Source organism: Heterodontus francisci, chromosome 15, assembly GCF_036365525.1.
Source record: "Heterodontus francisci isolate sHetFra1 chromosome 15, sHetFra1.hap1, whole genome shotgun sequence".
Classification (NCBI taxonomy): domain Eukaryota; kingdom Metazoa; phylum Chordata; class Chondrichthyes; order Heterodontiformes; family Heterodontidae; genus Heterodontus; species Heterodontus francisci.
In genome coordinates, this window is record NC_090385.1 from 23962646 (window position 1) to 23976831 (window position 14186).

The 14186-nt window shown below is 42.5% G+C and overlaps 1 protein-coding gene across 4 annotated transcripts in view; it reads right to left on the minus strand.

The window, feature by feature from the left end:
- The window catches only part of cnpy3 (canopy FGF signaling regulator 3), a 68097-nt gene that overhangs the window by 40499 nt on the left and 13412 nt on the right, over positions 1 to 14186 (minus strand). For all 4 annotated transcript variants that reach the window (XM_068047240.1, XM_068047241.1, XM_068047239.1 and 1 more), the window contains exons 4-6: positions 9141 to 9237; positions 5404 to 5526; positions 3362 to 3479 (exon numbers count right to left, since the gene is read on the minus strand). In XM_068047240.1, the coding sequence (XP_067903341.1) occupies positions 3362 to 3479; positions 5404 to 5526; positions 9141 to 9237 (338 nt within the window). The remainder of the gene's footprint in view (positions 1 to 3361; positions 3480 to 5403; positions 5527 to 9140; positions 9238 to 14186) is intronic.

The following is a 14186-nucleotide window of genomic DNA, read 5'->3' on the forward strand; positions in this document are numbered from 1 at the left end:
AACAGTACATTTTGACATTACATGGAATGGACAGACACATGGTGGATGAAATTCAATGCAGCAAAGTGCATGGTGATACATTTTGGTAGGAAGAATAGGAGACACAATACAAGCTAAATGGTACAATTTTAAGGGGAGTGCACACATCTTTAAAAGATAGTGGGACAGGTTAACAAAGTAGTTAATAAAGCATATGGGATCTGAGCTTTGTAAATAGAGTCATAGAGTACAAAAGCCAGGACATCATGCCAAACCTATATAAAACAGTAGTTTAACCCCAGCTCGATTATTGTGTCCCATTCTGGGCACTACACCTTAGGAAGGACATGAAGGCTTTAGAGAAGATACAGAAGAGATTTACTAGAGATAAGGGATTACAGCTACGTGGATAGACTGGAGAAAATGGGGGTTGTTCTCCTTCGAGCAGAGAAGGCTAAGATGAGATTTGATAGAGGTATTTAAAATCATTAAGGTTTTAGATAAAGAGAAAATGTTTCCAATGGCTGAAGGGTTGATAACCAAGGGCACAGATTTAAGCTGATTAGCAACAGAACCAGCACTGCCTGATAGGATGGTGGATATAGATCCAATAGTAGCTTTCAAAAGCGTATTGGATAAATACTCGGAGGAGAAAAAAATTGCAGTGATACAGGGAAAGAGCGAGGGAGCGGGTCTAACTGGATTGCTCTTCAAAAGAGCCAGCACATACTCAATAGCCTGAATGGTCTTCAGTGCTGCACTAATCTATGATTCTATCTATATGTATATCCCTGCTGCTTTCACATGCGTTCAAGTCCTCTGAAGAAGGAATTTTCCTCCACACAAGATCAGGGGGCAGGTTGTTCAACCTTGCCCGTCTAAGAGCGAAGTCCAAAGTACGGAAAGTCCTCATCAGGGAACTCTTCTTTGCTGACGATGCTGCTTTAACATCTCACACTGAAGAGTGCCTGCAGAGTCTCATCGACAGGTTTACGGCTGCCTGCAATTAATTTGGCCTAATCATCAGCCTCAAGAAAACGAACATCATGGGGCAGGACGTCAGAAATGCTCCATCCATCAATATTAGCGACCACGCTCTGGAAGTGGTTCAAGAGTTCACCTACCTAGGCTCAACTATCGCCAGTAACCTGTCTCTAGATGCAGAAATCAACAAGCGCATGGGAAAGGCTTCCACTGCTATGTCCAGACTGGCCAAGAGAGTGTGGGAAAATGGCGCACTGACACGGAACACAAAAGTCTGAGTGTATCAAGCCTGTGTCCTCAGTACCTTGCTCTATGGCGGCAAGGCCTGGACAACGTATGTCAGCCAAGAGCGACGTCTCAATTCATTCCATCTTCGCTACCTCCGGAGAATACTTGACATCAAGTGGCAGGACCGTATCTCCAACACAGAAGTACTCGAGGCGGCCAACATCCCCAGCTTATACACACTACTGAGTCAGCGGCGCTTGAGATGGCTTGGCCATGTGAGCCGCATGGAAGATGGCAGGATCCCCAAAGACACATTGTACAGCGAGCTCGCCACTGGTATCAGACCCACCGGCCCTCCATGTCTCCGCTTTAAAGACGTCTGCAAACGCGACATGAAGTCCTGTGACATTGATCACATGTCGTGGGAGTCAGTTGCCAGCGTTCGCCAGAGCTGGCGGGCAGCCATAAAGGCGGGGCTAAAGTGTGGCGAGTCGAAGAGACTTAGCAGTTGGCAGGAAAAAAGACAGAGGCGCAAGGGGAGAGCCAACTGTGTAACAGCCCCGACTAACAAATTTCTCTGCAGCACCTGTGGAAGAGCCTGTCACTCTAGAATTGGCCTTTATAGCCACTCCAGGCGCTGCTTCACACACCACTGACCACCTCCAGGCGCTAACCCATTGTCTCTCGAGATAAGGAGGCCAAAGAAGATCTATATGTAACCATTCACTGCCAGCGTTGAGGTGCAGATTTCAGTGTGCACGGCTAAATTTACCCATGGAGTTTTCTGCTTGGATAGAACAAGAGCAGCTGGTGAACTAGGCTTCTCTTGGAGGGTTTTAAGTCTGCTACTTCTTTCAACTCAAGATACCAAAAGAGGACTGGTGTTCCGAGAGTGCTTCTATTTTTTGTAAAATATGTTTTTAAGGACTCATAGTTGAATTATGGACACTGATTCATCAGGAAGCTTGAAGAGATGCTGAACTTTGTGTTTTTTTAAGGGAGATCACCAGAAGATTTTTGAACTGAGCATAAAAAACAAACAATTACTGGAAGGCACCTGTCTGCAGATCATTACCCAGCAGGGGTTGTTTTTCACTTGGGGAAAGATGTTTACAGGGAAGTGACAGGTCAAGATTTTGTGACATTGCTTATGGTTTCGCTTTGGACAGCGAGTTGGTATATGGAAAGTGGTTTTAAAAAGACAGTTGGAGTGTAAACTGCTTGGAAGACATTTGGTTTTTGCCTGCCAAGGAAACCCAGCTCATCTCTTTTTCTCTCTCTTGGAAAGAAATCATGTGTATCAGTGTATTAATTTCCATTTTCCTCCTGTATTTGAAGAAACCCTGCATATCGAATATGTGGGAACTAAAATCCCTGTTGCCACATTTCTGCTGCAAGGCCTATCTGAAGCCTCTGTAGCTGCATTTCTTGGAAAACCTACCCAAACTGATCTTCAACATCGCCTGGAGAGAACTGTTCTAGGAAGATCCCAGTGACAGCCATCTATACGCATTTGGGAACAGAAACAAAGGACATCTTTCCATATCTTCTCTTTTGTTCTTAAAGAATGAGCAAGTATTCAGCCTGTGTTTTTTTGGTCTTTTTTTTTTGTAACAGAGCTCTAAAACAAAAATTCCTTTTATTTTTCCAGTTAACCGGTGTAGATGCGTGTGCATGTGTGTGAGGGGCTAAGGTAAAAAAGGAGCTTTTATAGTTCAATCTGTGTGTTTATGCTTTGCTTCATTACTGGTTAAGACTTGTTTTATAATAAACAGATAATTTTGTTGTTTATTAAAGAAACCTGGGTTGGTGTGTTTTATTCTGGGAAAATGATTGTACCGGTAAGTGGGAAAATTTAAATATATGTTGTGACCTGTGGAGAAGTGTAACTAAAATAAACAGCGCACTTCTCCCACCTCGGTCATAACACTGGCAGATAGATAACATCTATTATTGAAACTACAACTTGCAATCATGCAACACCTTTAACAGATAAAAGATGCCAAGGCAATTCAAAGAAACATGGGGATTTTTTTTTTTTTTTAACTCCTTCACAGGGTTACTGTAGCTGCTTTCCGCCCAGGGATGATTGTTCTATCTGACTGCAGTAAAAAAATTAAAGCAGCCTAAATGCAATGCATGTCTCCAGGACTTTTAGAAAGGTTTATACCTGTCTCATGGGCCTTCAGCACATGTCGTTCGCAGAGGAACATGGTGAGGTCTTCATGCTGATGATTTTTATACCAGTCCTCAATAACATCCTCATACTTTTCCACCATTACGTCGCACTGGGGTATAAAAGAAAGAGATCACATTTTTGGAGTTTGACAAGCACCAATAGTTTCACAGCTTAATAGGAAAGTATATTTAGCTGTATTGCCATCTAATCCCAAAATGGCTTTAAAGAAAAAAGACTATTGGCATCTCGGTCCTCTCTATTTTGTCAATCAATGGCAATCTGACAACAGACATTTTGTGTAGAAAATGATCACATGATCTCTATGCAGTTGGGATATTTTTCAACTTACTAAGCACATGAATTTTAAAGGTGTATGTGAAAGTGGTCCTGTCCCACATGTTCTGCCACCTCTCTCCAGTTACCTCTGCCTCCTCATGTTCCTGCTCCTAAGGGTTAGAACCCCATCCCCAAACTCCTCCAGGACTCCCTCTTCATTTCCTTAGAGCACAGCCTGGTCCTCAGTGACTAATACCCCCCACCAAAAAATAATTAAATTTGGTTGTATAAACCTGATGCATATTTTTCCAAAAATTAAAATCCAATTGTTTTAATACAAAGTGGCTGTATTTAATTTTGGAATTCAGAGGAATATGTACCTTTAAACCAATTCATATGGGTTTTATTATACATTGTTGCTACCATGTATATAGAGATCTTGGTCAAGTGATAGAATCTGCGCTCTGCAGGACCCATGGGAAACGTTTGTGAACTGTTATCTGAACAGATGACTTGTTGAATGCTCTGGCAGGTGCATTGGCGCTAGTCGCAAAAGATTGTTTTTTTTTAAGAATAGAATGCCCTCATAGAAATTGAAAAATACTTCAGGTTACTGAGGTAACTAAAACTGGTTGGGACCAGATAAAAGAGCCATCCAAGCTGAGATGGCAGGAAGGTTTCATTTTACAGGCAGGTTAAAGAAAGTGAAGACTGGATTTACGAGTGGTTTCTGTTATTTAGATGAACTGAGGAAGGTTCTGGAGAAGTATGTTGTTTTTCTTTTCATAAAGACTGTACCTGTAGAGTTCGGCATTAAAGTGAAACTGCTGTAAATCAGGAATTATAGCTGCATCTTGGAAGACAGGATCTGAAGACCTACCTGAGGAATTTCAGAGTTGTGAAGAACCCTGTGACTGTAATTTGGGGCCATACATGCTGAAAGGACTATACAGAGAACTCGTGAGACCCATCTTTGCTATATCTGATAATTAACATGTTTAAACTATATATCGATTGTGATTTAACTGTTAGTTCATGTCTAATTTATGTTGGTCTTGGTTTGAGTGTTAAAGTAATATTTATAAAAGTGAAATCTTGTCCATTTCGTTTTTGTTTCCTGAATTGAGGTCAGTCGGTGGATTTGATTCTTTGGGTTTGTTGGTGATCTCCACGGGGATCCCAACAGTCACGATGTAGGATACTGGCAGAAGGGCCCAAAATCAATAGGATAAAGATATTTTTGCCTCTTAGATTTTTTTTTCTCCTCCTCTCTTGAACTCAGACTAGATTACTGTTCCAGTGGTGCTCAGCACCCTCCAGTACCTTGATTAAGAGTCCATTTCTCATGTATGAAACTAGACTGTGAATGCCAAAAAGCCTATTCAACTTAAAAGGCCATCACAACCCAACAGGACATAAACACACACACTTCCAGGAGAGATCACTGGAGTTATCAGGAGCTGGAATCCTTGCTGATTTTTCCCATCCTGACCCAAAGGACACAGAATTGTTGCACTGCAACTGTCCTCTGGCCCTTTTCAGCTCATTGAGTCCAGACCAGACATCAAACTAGAATGTTCCTGATCTCTGTGCTCCAGTTCCGTACTGGGCAGTGCACTTTACAATGGAATGATCAAGGGAACTGAAAAAAGTAATTATCTTTGGTGTTAATTCTTTTCCTTGTAAAAGCAGTCCCTCATCTGCCACCCACCACCCTCCTCCCTGCCCAAGTTGTAGATCAGGTGCTCTGCACATACCTGCTTCTTCATGTCAGAGACCTCAGCCGATGTCTCATTCCACAGTTCGTAGGGGATATCCATCACAACTTTTACACCTTTATGAACAAGGCCATGGAGAGTCTGGAATGTCTCACTCATTCCCTGGTTTGCAAAGAAATAAAATAAAGCATTAATGACTCTCTGCATGATGATTTTAAAAAAAGATACATTTCACTATTGCCTCTGTCTTATTGCTTTCTTTATGGTGTCTCACTCATTACTCTGATCTCCTAACCATCTTCTCTTTATATCACAAAGCAGTTTATTGGTCTTCAGTGACTGATTATTTTTCTGTACTTACAGGGGATCTTCAGTGTAGGGATAAAGCAGGACTTATATTACTGGGTGCTCAATACATCCAGAAAGCATTTAGACAAAATTCCTGGCCAAACGACTAACTGCTTCTTGGATGTGCTTCATTTCTCTAGTAATAATGAATCAGTTTGAGAACATGGTGAAAACTACAACAGTTTCATCACCCAATGGTGAGCCTGGAATCTGTCAAATGGTGCAAGTCTTTGGCTTTACAAAGGAGGTGCATATGAGGAGACCTTCTATGGCCCAGATTTTGTGCTGATAACGACAATGAAACTGTCAGCATTCGCTGTCATTACTCCACAGAAACCGACAGCAATTTCGGGAGTCTGCATACGCGCAAAATAATATGGAAATTCAGAAGTTGCTGTCAATGATTCTATGCTTCTCCGGAAGGTGCGCTGTTAAGGTCCCCTAGACTGCAATCAATCAGAAATCACTGAACTGACAAGAACTTCCATTCTTATGCTATTAATCTTGCTGTAAAAACCCTGCAGCAGTTGAATGAGGAGTAACTGGATCTTAATGGCCAACTAACTGACTTCATAATTATTGCTAAACACCCTCACTGGCCCTGAAAAGCTGATTTTAAATTTGTGGAACGTCAAATTGCTGCATTACCGATTATAAAAATTCCACATATCTTTAAAATAATAAATTTAAGCTCATTTTTATTTTAGTTTCTATCTTAATCCAATTATAAATAATTTATTTTGCCATCTGAAATTTTAAATTAAAAGCAAAAGGATTCAATGCTTTTAACTTCTTGATTTGCTGTCTGTGAGCATACTTCAACGTGATTGATTACTTACCCTGCCTGCTGGTATTACTGTTGCTGGACATCTGCAGATCCCCTTTTATCTTGGCACCAGATTTAAACTGCCATTGGGAAAGGGGAAAACTGCTCTACAGAGATCATTAGATCTTTGTAGGCAACTTTCTTTGAGGTTAGCGGCGAGCGCCAATGTTTTGTCCCTGACTGCAAGATACGGGCCTATGATACTGCATGGAATAGAAAACATAAATCTATAGCAATATTTTAACTTAGATCAAACCCGCAGGACAGGGGACATAGATACAAGTCAGGTTCAGTATTGAGCAATTCTTCAGTCATTTTTTCAGTCAGCATTTCTTCACTTAAAGAGCGATGACATCTGGAATAGCCTTCTGGGTCATGTAGTGGAGGTAAAACTCTGGCATAATTCTGAGAGTTAGATACTATGAGAGGCAGTTAGTGCAAGTGAGGGTAAGATAAACCACAGATTCTAGCAAGCATTAGCATGATGGGCTGAATGACATCACTCATCTGTACTTAATGTGAAGAGTGAGAACAGTGGTCAGCTGTGTTGTGGAAGCAGGAGAAGAAAGGAGGCACAGATGCCTAGGAAGTGGGGGAAAAAAATCTCGAGGCATAGCTTGGAAAAAATATTTAAATAATTCAGAGGCCATAGCATAAGGAAAGAGGCAGGGTGCAGTGACACTTGAAGAGTTCAAATGAATGTGCAATTTTTTACTTGCTTTGGTATGACAGCAGGATTTAAGAATATTAAATTTAGATTCATAAGCATGAGAATGCACCAGCATTAAAATTACACCAATCAGAAAATCTACTGTGAATTCTCTTCTTAAATTGAGGACCCAAATGAAGGATCAAAGCTTATTGTGAAGGCATTAGCAAGGCTGAGACAAGTAGGAGAGTCCATGAGATAAAGCAAGGAGTGAGTAGATATCACCAAGCTTGGGGCTGAAAAGCTTATAGACTGCACTACGAAGGGAGAGAGTGAACGGACTGGAGTTCCAAAGTTGTAAAGTCATCGAAAAGAATGAGCTGATGTCAGGTATCTTATTTCTCAATCTGTTTTCCTGCCATCGGGTTCATTATACATCCCCTCCCACCACCTACTCACCACATTCTGTATAGAAAACTTGTAAATTGTTTATTTACTGATTTACACCAATACATTCCTAGTTATGTCCAGGTTTGTGCATTGGTAGAAATGATTTCTGCCTGATTCTAACTTTTCAAATGTATGAATCCTCCTGGTCCCAGTGTACCCCAAAATGTGCATGCATCGGACTGGTGACACAATCATGCACACTCCATGCTGAAGTAAGCACACAACATGCACGATGTACAAGAACACCAGGATCGATTTTTCAGTGCCAAAATCTGAGGAGAAGCTTCTTTAGGCAAGTTCACTTGCTGATGAACTTGTCAGAACAGAACATTCGTTCCTGAATATCACAACCATTTCCCACCGGGAGATTTTAATACTTGCATTAATTTTGGATAGGATTTCTCAGCTATGTGCGAGAAGGAAAATGGTTTAAACAATCCAGTAAATAATTTATCTCGACAATGATGTCAATTCCTAATAAAATGCATGTGTTGTGTGACTGGCTGTTTGCCGCTGTCTTGTCTGGATTCCAAACACAGTGAATTAACCAAAGAACCAAATCTATTTCACTATTTGTGTGGCCATGCTATTGCTGGGATGGGCTCCTGGGGAGCATAGGCTTAAATTATCAGATCCAACATGTGTAAGCTATGGGTTGGAGTCAGGATTAGAGTGTGGGGGGTGTGGCAAATATAAGAATTGATTAAAGTTGATTATTTAGAAAACCAATATCCTATAAACTATCTTGAGCTAAAAATCAGGGGAGAAAAATGATCCTTTGCACATCAGCAATATTCTTGACAGAGTGACAAGAGGATATTTTGGTGCCTGTGAACTGTATAAATAATTGTTCACCGTCACTTGCTTAACCAGCCTTGCCTGTTTTTTTGACATTTAATGATGTTCTAAATAAAGATTGATTTTCTCCCAATTTACCCTAGATTTATAGATCTGTATTTCCCCTGATTATCTCCCAGTTTTTGATGCTAAAATGAGCAAGTGAACAAAGAAGCCTAGATTGTTAAATCTGCAGTAAAAATGGTCTTTTGAACTGCAGTAACTCATCAAAGTAACTTCAACTGCACCTCCCAGCTCTGTACAAAAGTATGGGAGCACCATTTCCAAATTCTCCTCCAAGTCACACACCACCCTCACTTGGGCATATATGTCCTTGACTGTTGCTGGGTCAAAATCCTGATATTCTGTAATTAACACCATTGGGAGGAACATCCCAATGGATGTTCACCACCAGCTTCTCAAGGCAACTAGGGATGGGCAATAAATGTGCTTTTGGCAGCGCCACTCACATTCCAAGAACAAAATAAAAGTCAATTGTGAGTAGTCACCTAATAAAGTTGCAGTCACTTTGTCATAAACAATAATCCTTCAATATGGATGCCAATATACATCAAATGCAATGCCCATCATGGCACCCACCACCAACAAAATCCAGAAGAAGACTACTTTCCCCTCTTCACTAAAAGCCAGCTCAGCAATGCTTACCTTTGCAAAGCGATTACTCCCAGTTCGTTCCTTGTGTAGATTATATTCCAGCAGCCGGTTACAAATGTTTTCAGTTACTTCAATCAACCGAATGTCACTTTGTGAGAAAAAAAATTGAAGACAGTTAACAAGAAAACCTTTTTTCATACTGCAGTATTTCATTTTCGGATCCTGGCGTGATGATTTTAGCCCTTTGCTATTCTAAATCTATATGTAGCTCTTGCCTATTGCCAGGCAGAGTAATCTAGATTTCTGTAACTAAGACTAGATGTTTTGATTTGTTCAAAGCTAAATGTCGCAACAGTGTTGTGTTTTAGTAATGTGCATAAAGTGACCTTGCCCTTTAAGGCCATAAATCTTAACTGACGTAATTCAAGGTCAATTAAAGGTTAGTTGTCGGTGAGGTAAGTAACAGGTTCTTCTCTGTTCACCTCACCAAATCCCAAAGCTCCATCCATTCTTCTTCATAATCATTTACATCTTAGTATGGCAATATCATACAAAGCATTGAGTCAACTTCCATATGAATGCTGACAACCATCTAGCTCAATCTCCTCCATCAATCAAAGGCTGTTGCTACACCTTTTGACTGCCTGTCCAATGAGACCTAGATATACCATAATTTCATCCAGCTTAATGTAAGCAAAACTAAAACCTACCCTCTTCAACTTCTTCCTGTAATCACTGGCTTCGACTCCATCAAACTCCTCTCCATCACACCATCTCAGACTATGACATGCAGTGCGAGACATTGGCATACTGCCTGATTCAAACTGAACTTCATTTCCCAATATCCATTACCAAAACTACTTTCATCCACCTGCAAAGAACAGCCCACCCCTATACTTATCACTCCCCCACTGTTACCAAAACCCTAGTCCATGCCTTCAAGTCTTTGAGGCCGGCCACACCCTCCCCCCAAACAATTCTCTGAGTCGGTCTAACATCTCAACCTGCCATGTTACAATTAATCCACAAAGCTGTGCCTCATGTCCTGACACTCCCATTATCACTACCACCGTTAACTGTATATTAATTGTATGTATGTGGTGGGCATTAACTGGGGATTCACTTGTGTCCCTATAAATAGACACAAACTGAAACTGTGGTTATTAGGTTAAGAGATGCATGCTTGTAATGTGCAACTCTGTACATAAATGCTTATAAAAGTGTGTAAAGATTAGCTCCAGTTCTATCCTTCACCAACCCGCTTTCTGAATTATAACAACCACCGCCAAGTTCTACTGACTCCTCAACTCGCAAAGAACTGACTTCAAAATTTTCATCATCACTTTGAAATTGCTCCATGGCCTCACTCCACCCTCCCATGGAGATCCTCTCTAGCCTTACATGCTCACACATACCTTAGTCTGCTGATATCACTGGATTCATAGAAGCATATAAAGTTTAAGGAACAGAAAGGGGCCACTTGGTCCATCGTGTCTGTACTGGCCAAAAAACGATCCACCTATTCTAATCCCACCTTCCGGCATTTGCTCCGTAGCCCTGCAGCTTACAGCACTTGAGGTGCATATCCAGACTCCTTTTAAATGAGTTGAGGGTCTCTACCTCAACTACCCCTTCAGGCAGTGAGTTCCAGACCATCACCACTCTCTGGGTGAAAAAGTTTTTCCTCATCTCCCCTCTAATTTTTCTTCCAATCACTTTAAATCTATGCCCCCTCGTCACTGACCTCTCTGCTAAGGTGAACAGGCCCTTCACCTCCACTGTACACAGGCCTCTCAAACTTTTCAATCAGATTTCCCCTCAGCCTCCTCTGTTCCAAGGAGAACAACCCCAGCCTATCCAATCTTTCCTCATAGCTGCATTTTTCCAGTCCTGCCAACATCGTCGTAAATCTCCTCTGTATCTTCTCTAGTGCAATTACATCCTTTCTGTAATGAGGTGACCAGAACTGCACACAGTACTCTTTCATTGCAGCAGCTTTTTCGGGAGCAGAGTGTGAGCGAGTGAGCAGCTGGGAAGCAGCTTTTTCGGGAGCAGAGTGTGAGCGAGTGAGCAGCTGTGAAGGTCAGTTTGAAAGTAAACTTAATTTCCTTTTGTTTTTCGGCGGAGGCCAGGGGGCTGCTGGGTAAGTAAAACACTATATATTTGGGCGGTTTAAAATAACTTTCCTTTCATTGCAGCAGCTTTTTCGGGAGCAGAGTGTGAGCGAGTGAGCAGCTGGGAAGGTCAGTTGAAAGTAAACTTAATTTCCTTTTGTTTTTCGGCGGAGGCCAGGGGGCTGCTGGGTAAGTAAAACACTATATATTTGGGCGGTTTCTGAACCCGAGACACCACACTTGTCGTGTCTCCCACCCGCCCTCCTCCTCTAACCAAAAAAAAAGGAATCGGTGGGGTGTTTATAAGGTAAGGCTTTTTCTATTTCTCTGGTTTTATCGTGATTGGTAAAAACTTTTCGTTCCTTTTTCATTTAACTAAGTTAAGCTTAAGATTAAAAATGGCAGGAGATCTCAGACCCGTGTCATGCTCCTCTTGCTCAATGTGGGAGCTCAGGGACATGGCTGATGTCCCTGACTCCTTCACGTGCAGGAAGTGTGTCCAACTGCAGCTCTTGTTAGACCGCATGACGGCTCTCGAGCTGCGGATGGACTCACTTTGGAGCATGCGCGATGCTGAGGAGGTCGTGGATAGCACGTTTAGTGAATTGGTCACACCGCAGATTAGGATTGCTGAGGGAGAAAGGGAATGGGTGACCAAAAGGCAGAGAAAGAGCAGTAAGGCAGCGCAGGAGTCCCCTGCGGTCATCTCCCTCCAAAACAAGTATACCGTTTTGGATACTGTTGAGGGAGATGGCTCACCAGGGGAAGGCAGCAGTAGCCAGGTCCATGGCACCGTGGCTGGCTCTGCTGTTCAGAAGGGCGGGAAAAAGCGTGGAAGGGCTATAGTCGTAGGGGATTCGATTGTAAGGGGAGTAGATAGGCGGTTCTGTGGTCGAAAACGAGGCTCCCGAATGGTATGTTGCCTCCCAGGTGCACGGGTCAGGGATGTCTCAGATCGGCTGCAGAACATTCTAAAGGGGGAGGGTGAACAGCCAGTTGTCATTGTGCACATAGGCACCAATGATATAGGTAAAAAACGGGATGAGGTCCTACAAGCAGAGTTTAGGGAGTTAGGAGCCAAGTTAAAAAGCAGGACCTCAGAGGTAGTAATCTCAGGATTGCTACCAGTGCCACGTGATAGTCAGAGAGTAAAAATGAAAGAATAGTCAGGATGAATGCGTGGCTTGAGAGATGGTGCAGGAAGGAGGGGTTCAGATTTTTGGGACATTGGGACCGGTTCTGGGGGAGGTGGGACTATTACAAATTGGACGGTCTACACCTGGGCCGGACTGGAACCAATGTCCTTGGGGGTGCTTTTGCTAACGCTGTTGGGGAGGGTTTAAACTAATGTGGCGGGGGATGGGAACCAACTGAGGTCAGTTGACAGTAAGGAGGTAGTAACAAAAGCCTGTAAGGAACTAGATAATAAAGTCAGTGTGACTAAGGGGAAGAGCAGGCAGGGAGCAGATGATGAATATAAAGGGACTGGTGGTCTGAGGTACATTTGTTTTAATGCAAGAAGTGTAGTAGGTAAGGCAGATGAACTTAGGGCTTGGATTAGTACCTGGGAATATGATGTTATTGCTATTACTGAGACTTGGTTGAAGGAAGGACATGATTGGCAACTAAATATCCCAGGATATCGATGCTTCAGGCGGGATAGAGAGGGAGGTAAAAGGGGTGGAGGAGTTGCATTACTGGTCAAAGAGGATATCACAGCTGTGCTGAAGGAGGGCACTATGGCGGACTCGAGCAGTGAGGCAATATGGACAGAACTCAGAAATAGGAAGGGTGCGGTAACAATGTTGGGGCTGTACTACAGGCCTCCCAACAGCGAGTGTGAGATAGAGCTACAAATATGTAAACAGATTATGGAAAGATGTAGGAGCAACAGGGTGGTGGTGATGGGAGATTTTAATTTTCCCAACATTGACTGGGATTCACTTAGTGTTAGAGGTCTAGATGGAGCAGAATTTGTAAGGAGCATCCAGGAGGGTTTTCTAGAGCAGTATGTAAATAGTCCAACTCGGGAAGGGGCCATACTGGACCTGGTGTTGGGGAATGAGCCCGGCCAGGTGGTTGAAGTTTCAGTAGGGGACTACTTTGGGAATAGTGATCACAATTCCGTAAGCTTTAAAATACTCATGGACAAAGACGAGTGTGGTCCTAAAGGAAGAGTGCTAAATTGGGGGAAGGCCAACTATACCAAAATTCAGCAGGAGCTGGGGAATGTAGATTGGGAGCAGCTGTTTGAAGGTAAATCCACATGTGATATGTGGGAGGCTTTTAAAGAGAGGTTGATTAGCGTGCAGGAGAGACATGTTCCTGTGAAAATGAGGGATAGAAATGGCAAGATTAGGGAACCATGGATGACAGGTGAAATTGTGAGACTAGCTAAGAGGAAAAAGGAAGCATACATAAGGTCTAGGCGGCTGATGAAAGATGAAGCTTTGAAAGAATATCGGGAATGTAGGACCAATCTTAAACGAGGAATTAAGAGGGCTAAAAGGGGTCATGAAATATCTTTAGCAAACAGGGTTAAAGAAAATCCCAAAGCCTTTTATTCATATATAAGGAGAAAGAGGGTAACTAGAGAAAGGATTGGCCCACTAAAGGACAAAGGAGGAATGTTATGCTTGGACTCAGAGAAAATGGGTGAGATTCTAAACGAGTACTTTGCATCGGTATTCACCGAGGAGAGGGACATGACGGATGTTGAGGTTAGGAACAGATGTTTGATTACTCTGGGTCAAGTCGGCATAAGGAGGGAGGAAGTGTTGGGTATTCTAAAGGGCATTAAGGTGGACAAGTCCCCAGGTCCGGATGGGATCTATCCCAGGTTACTGAGGGAAGCAAGACAGGAAATAGCTGGGGCCTTAACAGATATCTTTGCAGCATCCTTAAATATGGGTGAGGTCCCGGAGGACTGGAGAATTGCTAATGTTGTCCCCTTGTTTAAGAAGGGTAGCAGGGATAATCCAGG